Source organism: Myotis nattereri (assembly GCF_964212035.1).
Source record: "Myotis nattereri genome assembly, chromosome: 1".
NCBI lineage: Eukaryota > Metazoa > Chordata > Mammalia > Chiroptera > Vespertilionidae > Myotis > Myotis nattereri.
This window is the reverse complement of record NC_138075.1, coordinates 11,966,463-11,983,009: the sequence shown is the minus strand read 5'-3', so window position 1 is coordinate 11,983,009 and position 16,547 is coordinate 11,966,463. Positions and strand designations below refer to the sequence as shown.

The 16,547-nt window shown below is 46.0% G+C and overlaps 1 protein-coding gene across 1 annotated transcript in view; it reads right to left on the bottom strand.

Moving 5' to 3' along the window:
- Window positions 1-489: 489 nt before the first annotated feature.
- The window catches only part of EFCAB11 (EF-hand calcium binding domain 11), a 132,247-nt gene continuing 116,189 nt past the window's right edge, over window positions 490-16,547 (bottom strand). Inside the window, exon 6 of the mRNA XM_081105538.1 lies at window positions 490-689. Within this exon, the coding sequence (XP_080961664.1) occupies window positions 614-689 (76 nt within the window). The 3' untranslated portion in view covers window positions 490-613. The remainder of the gene's footprint in view (window positions 690-16,547) is intronic.

Sequence of the window (16,547 nt, the reverse complement as noted above, 5' to 3'; positions counted from 1 at the left end):
CCCACTACCTTTACTCCACTCTGTTCTTCCTCTGTGCACAGCTGGAGAAGACTCACCTGTGTCTGTCTTGCACAGCCAGTGCCCTGGGGCATTTTTCAATGATGCCTTTGACGCTGGGTACATGATCTTAGAGAATTCTTAAAGCTTTGCATTCCCAGCACCTTGCTCATTACTCCGAACCTAATGAGGACACGCTTCAGGTAGGTGCTATATTTTTGTTCAACCAAATTGAAGGCATGAAGGAAACTGGCCCATTGGCAGGAGAAAGCGGCTGTTCTCCTGAAATTAGGAACTGATGAGAATCAGGGAGCCCAGGTAGCGTGGCGTGGAGGGTTGCAGAGTGGGGGGTTGAGAGTGAGGAGGAGGGGGTGGGGGCATCCCCAGTGGCAGAGCCTGACTCAGGGTGGCTAGCCAACATGAAGGAAACTACCTGTAATGACTGTAATGACCACCTCTAAGATTCGGAGACACTACCAATGATCAGCATCTGAAAACCATGAGGAAGAGTTTAATCGCAAGCATGCAGCACCGCAGAGCGAATGTTGACATTTAAATACACGACAATCTATTGGTCTCCCCAGAAGTTGCTGAAAGCCCCTCACAGCGTCAGGCTTCACTTCTGTCCGTAGTTCATGGCATATTCGAAGTCTTTAAAGCTGACATGGCCATCTGAGTCTCGGTCTACTTCCCTGAGAAATGAAACAAGAAGTTACTTACAGGTGTTTTTCACCCCACGTGTGCATCAGGGGCACATCAGAATATGTCTTTGCATGTTTATGGGAGAGGCACCTATTTATCTACTTGAAGGCTAAGGCTGATGCCTAGTTTTCCCCCTACATTGATAAGTGGGAAGGAAAGAGAAAGGTATCTGCTAAAACCTACTGAAATAATATATTCTACACATTGAATGGAATGAAGCCAGCCCACAGGTTATGTCAGAAAAGCAGGACTGATGGTTCTTCCAGTCATTTTGCAAATTCTTTCTGTGATACATCGATAAACACATATGCATTACCCAACAGAAATGAGGAATAAACCAATAAGGGGTCAGAAGATTTTGGGAATAATAATGAAGGGAACAATGATTGACATCGTGCATCCCATTGCCTTTACATTCCTTCTCTCATTGAATCTGTGCACCGATGCTAGGAGGGGTCCCTTTTCTGGATGGAAGCATTGCGCTTAAAGAGGTTAATAGTTTCACAAGCTCACACTGCTGGGAGTGGCAGGGTTGGAAATCAAACCAGGGTCATTAAATTCCAAAACCAGGGCTCTATACACAACTGCATGCTGCCTCCCTATGTAAATAGGACGTTCAGGAGTGAAGTGGTTGTACTGCAGTTTCCACGGGGCTAACTAGCTAGCTCCTGAAGTTCTCACTGGCTTCATCCGTGGCCTCATAAGATCTGATAAATCCTCACCAACACCCCAGCGCCTTTTCTGACTCCTCTAAAGAGTGGTGAGGATGTGAGCCTCTGGCTGGCAGGCTGAGGGGGTGGGTGGCCTCAGTGGGGTTGGCCCTGTGCGCCCCTGAGACAGGAGAACTGCCACCCAAACAGGGAGCAGGGGAATGCACTCACGTGGATAGGTTACCCCATGTCAGAAGGACGTGATTACTGCCTATGCCGCACACGCGACCCTTACCAGTAAAAGTAATGTTTATTTAAACAGGGTGTTCGAAAGGATAACTGATGAGTAGTGGTCACAATTCCTCTTTGGGGGGCATTCTAAAACAAAGCTTTACACGACTTATGGAAATTATATTCCGTTGAAACGACAAATGGTTTCAACCATGACACAGAGCTTTTAAAACCAAGATTGGCCCAAGTCACAGAGCCACTAATCAGTGGAACCGTTTTAAAGCAGGCTTTTAAAATATTGAATTCTAAAATAAACTTTCTGAATATTTCATGCCAAAGTCTCTGAAGTCTTTAATGGTCCTGGATGGAGCGATGATAATTTTTCATTCTTTTGAAGTAGAGAAAACCCCCACTTCTCTGCCCCAGGGCAAAACCATGTTGCAGTGTGTTAGTATAAAATGACTGCAGACTGTGGAGGCCATTATTCTTGTTACTTCTTTTGGTAAAATATACATGACAATTTCATGCTATTCAGGACCAAAAGCAGACTGTCAGATCTCTTCTAAGGGATTAGAAGTAATCAGTATCACATGTTACTGACTACAGAACAGAAACCATCACTTGTATTAAATTAGATCATTGAAGATTCTTAATATTGCCTAAGTATTTTTTTTCCCCAGGAACTGGATTAGATAAACGGCCTTTTTTCTTTCTGCTCTGAACTGGTATGGTTGAATTCTACTGCTCAGAGGGTGAGTTAAGTGGATAACTGAGGAAAGTAATGTTTAGAATAAATGGCTTCTGATAATATTTTTTGGTGTGTTTATTCACTTATCGAGACGCTGCATGCTTGTAGAAAAAGGGAATCCCTTTGCCTGATTTTCTCAGCAAATGGCCTTCACTGAAATAGCATTCACTTCCTTTTATTTTTTTGCTGTCGTTGCCAAAGCTTCCCATCCTAAAATGGGCACAGCATAGCCGAGAGGTGCTAAAATGGAAAGGTTTATTCATAAGGTGTGGAGTGGCATTTTATTTATGTAATGAATGGAGGAACATTATGTTTATATTTAGAAGGAGAACATGGTAAAATACTTTCTGCCTTCCAACTTTTCTTCCTCATCGCACATTTATATGAGCAGATCTGGTTGCTTCGGGGGGTGAGAAGAGGAAATTCGCATCTGAGAGCTATCATTTTAAAAGCTAAAATATACTGTGGTGCGTCGCAGACGGAGTGATTGCGGAGCAGGAAGGCACCCACACTCAGGCACGGTGCGAAGAAGAGCAGATGTGGCTGGCGGGTGGAACCGGTGGCGTGGGGAGGAGGTGGAGATAACGGTGCTGGGTAGGAAAGTTTTATTGCTTCCGTTTACAGCATTCAGCCCTAAAAGGAGTGTATTCGGGTTATGAAATGAGAGTGTGTATTCAGCAGGAAAACAGTCCACCACCCCTCACCCCGACCAGAAGGAAACTCTACGATGGCCAGAACTTTCCCTCGGTCGCCCCCCGAGTCCCCACCTCTTAGTGCAGAGCAGGCAATGAATGGACCTGTGGGAAGAATGAATCGGGGGAAACAGTGGACAACGTGCCGGAATACCTATTGCCCTCCAGGAGGTACTGGGGGATTAAAGAAAGAGTATATCACCACTGTCTTATGCAGTCTGATCACCGGCCAGAGAAAGAATACACACCGACGAGGCCCCTAGGAACCATCACTCAGGGACCGAAAAGCAATGGCAGTTATGGTCTATGCCCAACCGCATTATACAAACACAGACGCGGCACAAGAGAGACCAAGGCAGGGGTGAGCTCTGGGGAATGAGGCTGCAGAGGACGGCACCAGACGGACGGAAGGGACCCCATTGAGTGGCAGGCTGAACGGTTTAGGGATAAAGAGCAGGAAATTGAACGCCAAGGCAGAACAGAGAGAGTCCTACCTACAGGTGAAACCTGAGCACTTCAATCCAGGTACCTGGCTGCTCTCACCAGACCTGTGGATATAGGTAAGGTGGCCCTTGAACAACGCTGGTGTTAGGGCCTGACTCCCCCATAGACAGTCAAAAATCTTGCATGTAACCTGACTCCCCCCAAACTAACTACTAATACCCTCCTACTGACCGGAACATAAACAGTCAATTAACACAAGATTCTGTATGTTATATGTATTACATACGGTGCCCTTAGAATAAGCGAGAGGAGAGAAAATGGTATTATGAAAATCACAAGAAAGAGAAATTACATTTGCAGTATTTATTGAAAATAATCCATGTATAAGTGGACTCCTGCAGTTTCAAGTGTCAACTGTAGACATATAAACAAGCTTATATTTCAGAACTAGCTTTTCAAAGGAGTTAACAAAGCTTATATAGATGTGTAAGAGAAATATAAATTGTTATCGATAATAACTGCTTTTAGAAATGTAGAACCAATTAAATAAAAGACTTTCTGGTTTGCATGGGGTTTTTTTGTTTGTTTGTTTTTTAAAAATATATTTTTATTGGTTTCAGAGAGGAAGGGAGAGGGAGAGAGAGAGAGAGAGAGAGAGAGAGAGAGAGAGAGAAATAGAAACATCAGTGATGAGAGAGAACCATTGACCGGCTGCCTCCTGCACGCCCCCTACTGGGGATCGAGCCCACAACCTGGGCATGTGCCCTTGACTGGAATCAAACCCAGGACCCTTCAGTCCACAGGCCGACGCTCTACCTACTGAGCCAAACCAGCCAGGGCTGGTTTGCTTGTTTTTTGAGATGCAAAAGGAAGATCCAAAATTGATTTTGGAAGTAGTCATTCAAGAGAGCTGAACTGGCCCTAACCAGTTTGGGTCAGTGGATGGAGCGTCTGCCTGTGGATTGAAGGGTCTCAGGTTCGATTCTGGTCAAGGGCATGTACCTTGGTTGTGGGCACATTCCCAGTAGGGAGTGTGCAGGAGGTAGCTGATCAATGTTTCTCTCTCATCAGTGTTTCTGACTCTCTATCCCTCTCCTTTCCTCTCTGTAAAAAATCAATAAAATATATTTTAAAAAAGAGCGGGCTGAACTGCTCTGTAATCAGTACAGACCTCCTAGGACCATCTGGGAGGAAGGAGATGACAAGCAAAATAAGAGAGGGTGCAGAAAGAGGGGACTACCAAGAGAAATGTAAGGGGGCTGGGATCCTGTGCAGGTAGAACTGGCCCAAGAAAAAAATCCCCAGTGGTGCAATGATCAGAAGCCCTTGAGTTGCCTGCAGTTGTATTACTTCGCCTCTCCCTGTCTTCGCCAAGGGGTGCAACAGGCACACACTCTAAGGGGGGATGGTGTGTTGGGGTGTCTATGTTGAGTTAGGCAATGAGTTTAGTCTGAGTGGGTGCAGGCGAGTGCAAGAGAAGCCAGTAAGATCTTCTATCAATTGAATGAATTAAGAGAGATAAGAACTTAGAGCCAAAAGCTGTCCAGAACTTTGCAAAAAAAAAAATCGTGGGAGATGCTTTAAAATCCCACAGAACATGGAATGGGGGTTCCTGGCAATTCTATCAAGCCTTAGAGGTGTAGGAAGGCCTCGGATGACCCTGGGATTCATGGAGAATTTCAGGCAGGAGTAGACTCGGTCTATGCAGCTGAGTTCTGACAGTTTTCATATCTGTTAAAATACATTTTCTGACTCATCACAGAAGTGGTTATAATTACTTTCATCAGCATGAGCCTTCACATTTGCCTCTTTTATATCCTGATTTGTTAGCCAAGATTTTGTTCTGTCCCTTTTTGTGATGCTGTGAGAACTCCAGCAGCCCAGACTAGATGGGCCCCGGTGACCCGGGAGCTGAATGGTCCCTCCTGAAGGAGCCAGGGTTTCACACTGAGAACCTTTAAGTGAAGCCATAATGTTGCTCTAATACACTCTGAAGAGAGACATAAGTTGTTGCTTTTTTAATTTAAAAAATATGTAAATAGTGAATGTTTCTCACCAAGTACTAAATGTTTTCTTTTGTACAAAAATATTTACATCATAACATTTCTTGTAATGTTCTGAAAGTAGTTATTTCTTTGAAAATATTTTTTGCTGTAAAATAAGTTGAGAGAGTACCCCATGGCCAGCTCTCCAAAGCCAGATTTCACACTAGAATAATTGTTTTTGGCCAAGTTACTTTAAAGAAAAAAAAAAGAAAAAAAAGGAACAAGGAAATGGTTGAATTTCATTACATTGAAACAATAAAATACTTTCTATTAAAATGATATAAGGACTATAAAAGGGACATTTTTCAGTGGAAACAAGAATACAAACTAGCACATATATTACAAATGCAATGTCATACACATCTATATTTATTTGGGTAAAAGTTGAAAGTTATATGCTCAACAGAAACTTTGTCTTATGAGTACTCTGCCTTAAAATATTCTTTAACATCGATCTATTTTTCAACTACAGGAATATTTTCTTTCTCTTTAGTCTGAATTTTCTAAACAAGTGACCTTATTTCTCAAGGATAGATCCTCAGTAGCCAGATCAGGGTTTTACAACCTCAGCTGATGTTTTGGGCTGGATAACTCCTCGTTGGAGGGCTGTCCCGTGCATGGAGGATGTTTAGCGGCGTCCCTGGTTTCTACCCACTAGATGCCAGTAGCCCTCTCCTCTCCAGTTGTGACTGTCAGAATTGTCTCTAGAGATTGCCAAATGTCCCCTGGGGGACAAAATCATTCCGGGTTGAAAACCACTGAGGTAGGCCCTGGCCGGGTAGCTCAGTTGGTTAGAATGTCTTCCCCATATGCCAAGGTTGTGGGTTCGATCCTTGCTCAGGGCACATACAAGAATCAACCAACGAATGCATAAATAAGTGGAACAACAAATCAATGTTTCTCTCCCCGCCCCCCCCCCCAAATCAATAACTTAAAAAAACAAAAAAGAAAGCTACTGAGCTAGAGGAATCAAAATTGGAGGCAATTCTTTGGAACATTCCAGCTACATCTGCACTTACTATAATTGCTTTAAAGATTTTTTTTTTGACAAGTGATTTTGGGGGCAGCTGAGGCATATGTTTCTTGGATGGACTATGCAGAGAACTGCCTCACCATCCCTAGATTCCGAACTAAGCCCAGAGAAGACCCCACTCAGAGGCCAGCTCCTGGTGGCGGTGCCAGAGCCGGTGACAGGCGCATGGACCTGTGCTCCCAGCGAAGACCCCGACAGGCAGCAAGTACTGAGTCCCTGTGACAGTCACGCGGGGCTTTGAAAGCTGATGCCTTATGGATTCACCTGAAACATCCATGAGAAACGTAATGTGGAGGCAAAGATTTCTATGAGCAACGTTTTCTTAGTGGAATTTCTAGGGTGCGGCAAAGGGAGAGAGACTCTCCTTCGCTTTGATTCTTTACGGAATAATTTAAACTCAAGTCAAAACTGCCATTACATAGGGCCAGAGCTGTCACACTGACTGGAAAGTGAGAGTAGAAATCTCCCTCTACGCAGGGAGCCCTGCTGGGCCTGAGAGGACCCGCCAATTGCAGATGCCATGATGATGATGACTGCTTCTCCAGAGAGCAGCCTGCTCTCCAGGGACCTGCTGCTGCCTCCCACCGGCATCCTTGCCTCTTTGTTGATGAGCGTTCTGCAGGCTCTGCTCAATTCGGTTCATTAATTTTACCTTTCTAAAGACACGTGTTAGGAAGAGCCACTGAGACACTCAGGAAAGACAAGGAGACGTAGGTGATTACCGTCTTGTCTGGGCCCCTGTGTCCCGAGTGCGTCTGACTCCCTTGGTGCCCCACCTGTCACACGGCCGGAGTCCCTCCCCCAGCTGCCCTCTGCACCAAGGGCCCTTGCTGGTGGCCTGGGGCTGCTCTAACACCTGGGGTGGCCCTCACACAGAGCGGAGAGCTCTCTGGAAGGACTTAGTGCCGTAGGCAGCCCTTGACCACGGAGGGAACAGGAGCCAATGGGTGAATGCTCTGTGCTTCTGTCCCGCGGGCAGACACCGCGGCGGTCCTTCTCTTGGCTCTCAACTCCGGTGAGATTCAGCTCCCGTCGCTCACAGAGGGACCCAACTGGGTACCAGACCCTTGAGTTGGCTTCCCGTCATCCTCTGTTCCACTGCTGCTCAGGGAGTTATCTCCCAAACCACCTGCACGCAGCCCTCATCTACCGCTCTGCTTTCAGGGGGAGCCCAGGCTGAAACGCGGCGGAGAGCTTATCTGAGAGGTGACGTTCCTCATGGGGCATTGTGTTTTTATTCTTACAAATATTTTATTAATTTCAGAGAGAGAGGAAGGGAGAGGGAGAGAGGAACATTGATGAGAGAGAGAAATATCGATTGGCCATCTCCTGCACAGCCCCCGCCGGGAACCAAGCCCGCAATCCGGGCATATGCCCTGACCAGGAATTGAACCTGCGACCTCTCAGTGCACCAGACGACACTCAGCCAACTGAGCCACACCCACCAGGGCTCACGGGGCATGTTAAACTGCCATCGGCCATAGCAGGTCACCTGCTCAGATTCTCACTGGGGGGGGGGGGGGGGGGGCGGGGGGGCGGATCTACTTGAAACGATCTGTTCTCTGATCCAGAGTGTTCCTCTATTTGGAAAATGATTTCAAGAGCAAATGACACACTGCCTTGAGGAAGAGCTCTGAGTTTGAAGTTCCAGGCAACTGGAATGTCAGAGTTAAACCAGGAAAAGATAGCAGCCATCTTCTCTTCTCCAATACACGTCTGAATAACATTTAGTCTGTTAACAATACATCGTGTTACTAGTGGCCCAGTGCATGAAATTCGTGCATGGGGGGGGGGGTGTCCCTTAGCCCGGCCTGCAACCTCTCCAATCTCGGACCCCTAGGGGGATATCCGACTAAACCAGCAGTCGGACATCCCTCTCTCAATCTGGGACCACTGTCTCCTAACCGCTCACCTACCTGATCGCCCCTAACCACTCTGCCTGCTGGCCTGCTCACCCCCAACTGCCCCCCCACCAGCCTTCTCACCCCCAACAACCCCCCCCTTGCTGGCCTGATCACCCCCAACTGCCCCCCCAGCCTGCTTGCCTCCACTGCCCCCCCTGCTGGCCTGCTCGCCCCCAACTGCCCTCCCTTCCTGGCCTGATTGCTCCTAACCACCTCTGCCTCAGCCCCACCACCATGGCTTTGTCCAGAAGGACATCCGGAAGGTCTCCTGGAAGGTCTCTAATTAGCATATTACCCTTTTATTAGTGTAGATTAGACTTTAAGTTTTCCTTCAGCATGGGGACATCATATTCCTGAGAGAGTTTTTTCCTTTTTTGGATGCACAAGTACAGCCACGGACTGGCCATGAGCAGGTGGTGGCTTGGCCATTTAGGATGAGCTGGGAAGGATAACACGATGACCAGACCCTGAGCAGAGAATGACACAAGCCAGGCAAAACTCCGGCCTCGTTAGGACCTGGCTCAGCTGCTAGATGACAGTGGACATTGCTGGTTTGCTGGGGTCCAACCCCAGCGGGTCCAGGGGTCCCCAAAGGTGTGGACGGAGTCGGCGAAGAAGGAATGACACGGAGACAGCGTTCAGTTGATCAGCAGCCTAGCCAGGATCTCTAGCCAAGTTCTGGTCAGGATCTCCAGTGAAGTTCTGGTTAGGATCTCCAGCCAGGTTCTGTGTCCATGGTCTCTTGCTAGGTTCTCCAGCCAGGTTCTCCAGGTTCTCCAGCCAGGTTCTGTAGCCAAGTTCCCTCACTAGGTTCTCCAGCCAGGTTCTGTCCAGGTTCTCCAGCCAGGTTCAGTCACCAGGTTCTAGTCAGGTTCTCTTGCCAATTTCTGTAGTCAGGTTCAGTCCAGGATCTTTTGCCATGTTCTCTCGCTAGGTTCTGTCTCTAGGTTCTGAGGCCAGTTTCTGTCCAGGATCTTTTGCCATGTTCTCTCCAGCGAAGTTCTTCTGTCTCTAGAGAACGTTCTGTGTAGGTTCTGTGCCTAGGTTCTATCTTCTCTCTGTGTCTTGCTGTCTTGTTACATCTGTATTTATACCAGTTGATTCCAATCCTATCAATCTCTATTACAAAGGTTAGGGCGTTTCTTATCTCCATTCCAGGGAGTAAAGATTATGTAGCTTAAGCATGATTGTTCATAGTTAAAGTGATTAATTACCCACCTGGCACTTAGTTAAGAGGTTTTATTCCCTCCCTAACTTCAGGGGAAAATCCCTACCTGGGGAAACAACCTTTCTCAGAGACCTTGGTTAAAACACATAGTGCCAAGAAGGTGAGCAAACATATTAAGAACAGTATGCCATATATGCCAGGTCCCTTGAAACAGCAAGCATGGACCGGCTCCCGGCACTGGTTACTTCCCCAGCACCCACCCCAGCCCCACTGTGCCAGCTGTGTGACTAGTGTGGCTGGATCCCCACCCCAAGCTCCAGAAGTGGGATTTGACTGGCCTATGCCAGTCATTATAATCCCACCCTGCTTAGCATAGTGATGGTTCAAGGATTAATGGATTGGCTTAAACCAATCAGCACATGGCATCCTCTCCTGGCACCACTAACTGGTAAAGAGTTGGTCCAACCATAACGGAGCCCAGGAATTTTGTTTGAGTTGAGAAAGCTCTCCCACTAGACAGCTGGGATGCGGAAGTGAGGTTTGGTACTACAACAGCCCTTTTCCTACCACAAGGATGCAACCTCCACAAGTTCTCTGATCCAATGGTGCACTGACCCAAACATTCACGCACATGTTTTTAAGTGTCAATTATGAGCCCGAGAATGGAAGTCATCCACAGTGAGGGGAAGAGTCGGAGGAATTGCAGAGTGAGCCAGAGCCTAATTGAACAGTGCCTGACGCTGGAGCTCCCAGGGTTGTTAAGGCTGTTTGAAATGGATTTCCTGCCACTTGCAAATAAGTGTCCTGGTATACCAGGTGTCCCACCTGAAATCACTTAACCTTTCAACATTTGCAACTTGGTAGACATAGAGCAGACACTCGATACCCATAATATTTTTTAAATGATTATTCCATTTTGGAAAGAACTCTAAAATAAGTCCGTTTTCTCTTTAGGTGCTATCACATGATTCTGGATTATTCTCCATAGTTCTGCATTCTAAGGAAGTCATTTTTTTTCCTGTCTCCAAGAAAAATCTCTGTTCACAGTGCCTTATCTGTGATTATGTGCTAAAAGAGGCTATTGATGGGACCAATATGGCTTTTTCCCTAAAGAGTGACAAGACAGATTCTCTAGTCCAAAAAAAAAAAAAAAAAAGGAAAAGGAAAAAAAATGGACGTAAAATGCAGTCACAGCTGGCAAAAGTGATTATCCATAAATAATGACTCACTTTTTCCTATTTACTAGGTTTTAAAAATGAGGAGTCTTATTTACAGCGAGAAATATTTTAAGAGCAGGAAAGAATGTTATCTCCCTGCATCTGACTACGGAGGACTTGTGGGCATGTGGGTAAATGCAATCAACAGGGAGCCCAGAGGCTCATTTCCGGCAAAGGGTTCCCGAGTCCTCCTCCATCAAGTGTTTTAGCAGAGCCGCTAATAAACAGTGACACGAACTCTTTTCTCCGCTTGCCTCTCGAAGAGAAAGCGGGATGTTGGAAAATAGCAGAGATCGGGCAGCTCTAAAGATCAAGAACAAAAAGCCAGAGTGGACATCTTTGAACTGGTCATAAAAAGCCTGGTTTCTGTGTCCTGGGGTGCTGAGAGCTCCCATTCTCCCCCCACACCAAATCTGAAAAATACGAATACTCTGAATATGGCGGGGAGGCGGTGGGCCCACCAGAAACGGCCGGGGCGTGCGCTGTCTCTCAGCCAGGCTGCTGGCGAGCCGAGCCGTGTGACCCTGGGCAAGTCGCTTAGCTGCTGTGCGTCTCCAGCTCCTCACTTGTCGAGTTGAATGACTGGGTTATGAATATTAAGCATGGACACAGCTCTACGTTTCCATGGCTCTAGGCTGGGTGTTGAGACAACGGGCGGCTTTGTACACAGAAAATGTTAAAAAGCACTCCACCTCCTGCGAGCCATGGGTAGCCTTTAAAAAGGAGTTAGAGCCTTTCAACCGGTGGACAGTTGTAAAGAGCCATACACATAGATAAATGTAAATGTGGGGGGAGGAAAAACCCATCCTGCCTTCCACGGTGCGAAGTATGAATGGAGATAAAGCCCCTTCTAGTTCAAATACATAATCACTTCAGTGGAGACATCTAGTACCATCTTGAACTTGATTATGAGATAAAAGAAATGGGACAGAGATGGCAATCATTTAATCTCTTAAGAACAGCTATTCTGAAAAGCTTTTCACTCCAAGCTCAATAGACTTCTGGCAGGTTATGATCCGGCCAGAGAGAAAGCATAATAATGAGGAAAATGATGTTTTCAGTAACACACGTTTTTACAGTACAAGCCCTTCCACAAAGGAGGCAATGAGAGGGACTCTGACCACTTTAACAGATGGTGTAACGGCTCCAAGCTCAGGCTCTGAGCACAGACACGGCCTCCCCAAGAGCAACAAGTTCCCATCTCCGGCTGCGGGTGTAGGAATGAGCCGAGCGTTCAAGGGTAATGTAGGAAAGATGACCTCCTTCCAGACAAGAGAACTGGGTAGCCGTGGGTTCAGAGGCTTGGGGAGATGAGAGAACAAGGCTTAATGAGCTTCATTCTGCTAATGCAACCAATAGAGCTGAAGTGGACGTAGGAACTACAAACATCAAGCCATTTATCCAGGCCCCGCTAATGGCATTGTTAGCCACCGTTTGCTGGGAAGCCTGCTATTTTAAAAGCACATTTCCTCGGAGTCAGAAGACTCCAATTGCCCCATAGTGCTTATTTTCTCTCATAGTATAATATTTTCCAAGTGGAATATGTTTTTAATATGATACAGGAGTTATAGGATTTTTGTTTGCTTGTTTTTTCCTGTTTAAAGGAAATGTGGTAAATTGAACCTAAAGTTTACCTGAAAAAAAAACAACCCACAATGTCAGAAGATTTTTCAAAAAACAGTAATATCAAAACAAAATATGATGCCTGGCCGATTAAAACAGCGTGATTAGGACCCAGGAGTCAGTGCGTGGGAACAGCACCCAGAGCATGTAAACACACAGGAACCCAGCAAAGGTTCAAGGGAGCGTTTCCAATTGGTGGGGATGAGGCAGGCTGGCAGGAAAAGCAGCTGGGATCGCGGGCTATCCGTTTTGGAGGTGGGTGGAGTTTGATTTCATGGCAGAGCCTGCTATGTGTTCAACAAACTGGCTTCCTTCTCTTCCCGAGGGCATAGCTAAGCCCCACAGCTAAGCCTCCCTTGGAATTAGACTCAACTAGCAATGGCATGACCATCAACATAGTAACAGCCGGTGTGGCTCAGTGGACTGAGCATCCTCCCATGCACCAAGAGGTCACCAGTTCTACTCCCGGTCAGGGCCCATGTCTGGGTTTCGGCCTCGATCCCCAGTAGGGGGTGTGCAGGAGGCAGCTGATCGATATTTCTCTCTGTCTCTTCCTCTCTCGCTAAAACCAATAAAAGCACATTAAAAAAAAGAAAAGAAAATAGAAACAAAGAATATCCATTGCTCCGTCTAATTAAGAGCTATCCCAGTTCAAAGGGGTGTGCAGGACCTGGCAGTCACCCGGGGCTGTGCCATGGCCGAGCCCTGAGAGGCACTTGCATAGCGCGCAGCAGAGCCTCGCTGGGACCCCAGGGATTTCCTCCAGACGTGAAAACTCTATCAGGTCACGTTCTTCATTTGAGGAGGATGCAGAAATTTACAAAAATTAAGAATTTTTCTTTCACTGTTTACACTCTGGTTTTAAATAAAACACTTGGGAAGACAAGATTTTTACATCCCAGCCCATTTCTCATTGATGTGCATCAGTGAGCCAATAGAAACTCTGGCCTTAGTTCAGCATAATTATTATAAATTATTTATGTTTTCATTTACAACATGCTCCCAGCATTTAAAACCTCAGGTCTGTGGACAATGATAAACAACATAAAGAAGTGAATATTTCATAACGAAACAATTCCCTCAGATGATCAGAAGCACTCTATTAATAAAAGCCCACCTACCGTCGCAAAGTCACACCAGACGGGATGACCACGGGGGCTTGGAATAGGAGAATTTCAGTGGAAAGAAATGAAGGTTCAGAGGGCACATGACAAGTGTTTGGAAAATTATGAAATGCACAGAGAATGTCAACGCGGCCAAAATAATCAAAATAATTCAAATCCTAGGCTAAGGCCAAGGGGCTCAAGTACAAGTTGAGAGTGGATGTTTTAGCACTGAAACCCTAAAATGGGACTTGCTTTCTATTCCTGAAATAATAATTCTCAGGGTTGATAATAGGGGTGGGGAAGAAAGGGGATGTAACCCCCCTAAATGAGGTCTGACAAACTGCATATGACACCCCCTTGCCCCAACCCTGACAGGCCTCTTTCCTGCTGCCCAGCACTGAGAATTATTCTTGAAAAAAAAAAAAAGTTTTTATTGATTAGAGCAGCGGTTCTCAACCTGTGGGTCGCAAACCTGTGGGTCGTGACCCCTTTGGGGGTTGAACGACCCTTTCACAGGGGTCGCCTAAGACCATCGGAAAACACACATATAATTACATATTGTTTTTGTGATTAATCACTATGCTTTAATTATGTTCCATTTGTAACAATGAAAATACATCCTGCATATCAGATATTTACATTACGATTCATAACAGCAGCAAAATTACAGTTATGAAGTAGCAACAAAAATAATTTTATGGTTGGGGGTCACCACAACATGAGGAACTGTATTAAAGGGTCGCGGCATTAGGAAGGTTGAGAACCACTGGAGTAGAGAGACAGGAAGGGTGAGGGAAAGAGAGAAACATTGATGGGCTGCCTCCCGCATGCCCCCTGCTGGGGATCGAGCCCACAATCTGGCATGTGCCCTGACCAGGGATCCAACCGGGGACCTTTTGGTACATGGGTTGATGCTTAACCATTGAGCCACACCGGCTGGGAGAGAATTATTCTTAAAGTGGGGGCCCCACTGTGCCGTAGCTGGCATGGCATTTGCCTTAGTGGGTGGTTGGGGGGTGGGGAGCAGAATCCTCAGAGGTTTCAGGCTGAAAACAAAAACTGGCCATGAGGGGCTTCAGTAAGGTGCAAAACACTAGAGGGCATCAGAGGGGTGGGGGTGGGGGGCTCTTCCTAGCCTTGGGGAGAAACTCTCCCAGAAATGGCCACACTAATACCAATTTCAGGCATTCAGATGACTGGCCCCATCCAGCGTGACATTTTCTGCCCATTATCTAGTCCCTCGTGCCTGCAGGCAGGGCCACATCATTGATTACCCTGCGCCTCAGCCACTAAAAAAGACCTGGATCATCATTAAAGACATTAAGTGTTGATCTGTGCTGGCTAAGTGAGTTAAAAGGTTCGTGCCACTCTGGTAACAACTCCAAGAGGCTATTTCAGGATATTTATTAAACAAGTTAAGTATTTACATTATGCCCGAGCACAGAGGCACAGCCACTGAGGGCATCAGTAGGAGGAGATGAGACCAAGGGAATTTATGTTGGGAGAACTCGGCTTTTTTAGGTTGCCAGGAGCGGGTGCTGCGGACCCAACGCACGCTTGGGAATGGGTCTGAGGTGGGTGGGCAGGCACCCGTGGTGCCCTAACCGTCACCTCCACAAATCTTTATTTTATTAAAGGTGCAGAAATGACTCGCTTCTGCTTTTATTGAGCTTTAAGCCACCTTGGCTAGTACATATGAGGAAGGTGCTAATTTTCCAGCAACTAAAACCTTTTTAATGGAGCTGAACTAAGGCAACCAGGAAAAGTCCCTCCCGCCCCCAGGAGTTTCCTCTCAGCATGTACAGTTTATGTCTTGTAAACCAGCGATTAAGGAGTGGAGATATGATTTAGGAAATCTCCTACAAAGCCTGAAAACTAAAGAAAATGGGTCTATTACTCCTATAATTTCCCCCACAATTAAAATTTTAATGCAATAATAATGATGGATCCAATCCCAACAAAGCATTTTCTTTAGCCTGTGATACCCACGATGGCAAAGGAACCATGTTTTCTCATATGCAGCAGCAGTCCATGAACACTGCACCGTCTGTGTGATGATGATCGTCAGTGTCCTCCCGCCTCGACTGTACACTTGCAGTGGAGACCACACACACCTTGCGCACCATGCCTTTCTTTGCACTTGACACAGTGCCCACCACACGCTGGCATTCAAGAAACATATGTGAACAGGAAAGTGTGGGCATGAGAGAAAAAAACATCACTTACCATCCGTGATCTTTTTTTTAAATATGTGTTTATTGATTTTGGAGAGGAAGGGAGAAGGAGAGAGAGATAGAAACATCAATGATGAGAGAGAATCATTGATCGGCTGCCTCCTGCACGTCTCCTACTGGAAATCAAGCCCCCAACCCGGGCATGTGCCCTTGACCGGAATCGAACCTGGGACCCTTCAGTCCGCAGGCTGACTCTCTATCCACTGAGCCAAACCAGATAGGACCCATCCCATTATCTTAAACCAATTGCTATGACTGTTTTGGCACCTTTCCTTCTTATTAACATAAATATATTTTATATCCTGATATTCTAAACATAATGTAAAAATACCCTTCACATTAGTCTTTGTCATTTTCATTTTATCCTCAGCCAAGGATATGTTTTTATTGATTTTTAGAGAGAGAGGAAGAAAAGGAGAGAGAGAAACATCGATCGATTGCCTCCCATATGTACCTCTTCTGGAGATTATACCCACAACCTAGGTATGTGCCCTGACTGGGAACTGAACCGAAACCTTTTGGTGTACAGGACGACAGTTCAAACAACTGAGCCACCTGGCCAGGGCCATCATTTTCATTCTTCAGTGGCACTATATAATTTTATCGAGTGGATTTACAATAGTTTTCTTAGTTGTTGGACTTTTAAAACACCTCAGTCTATTTGCTTTTATAAATGTGTCAATGAATACATTCATTAATGCTTTTTCATATATATATATATATTTATATTTCAGAGAGAAAGAGAGAGGGAGA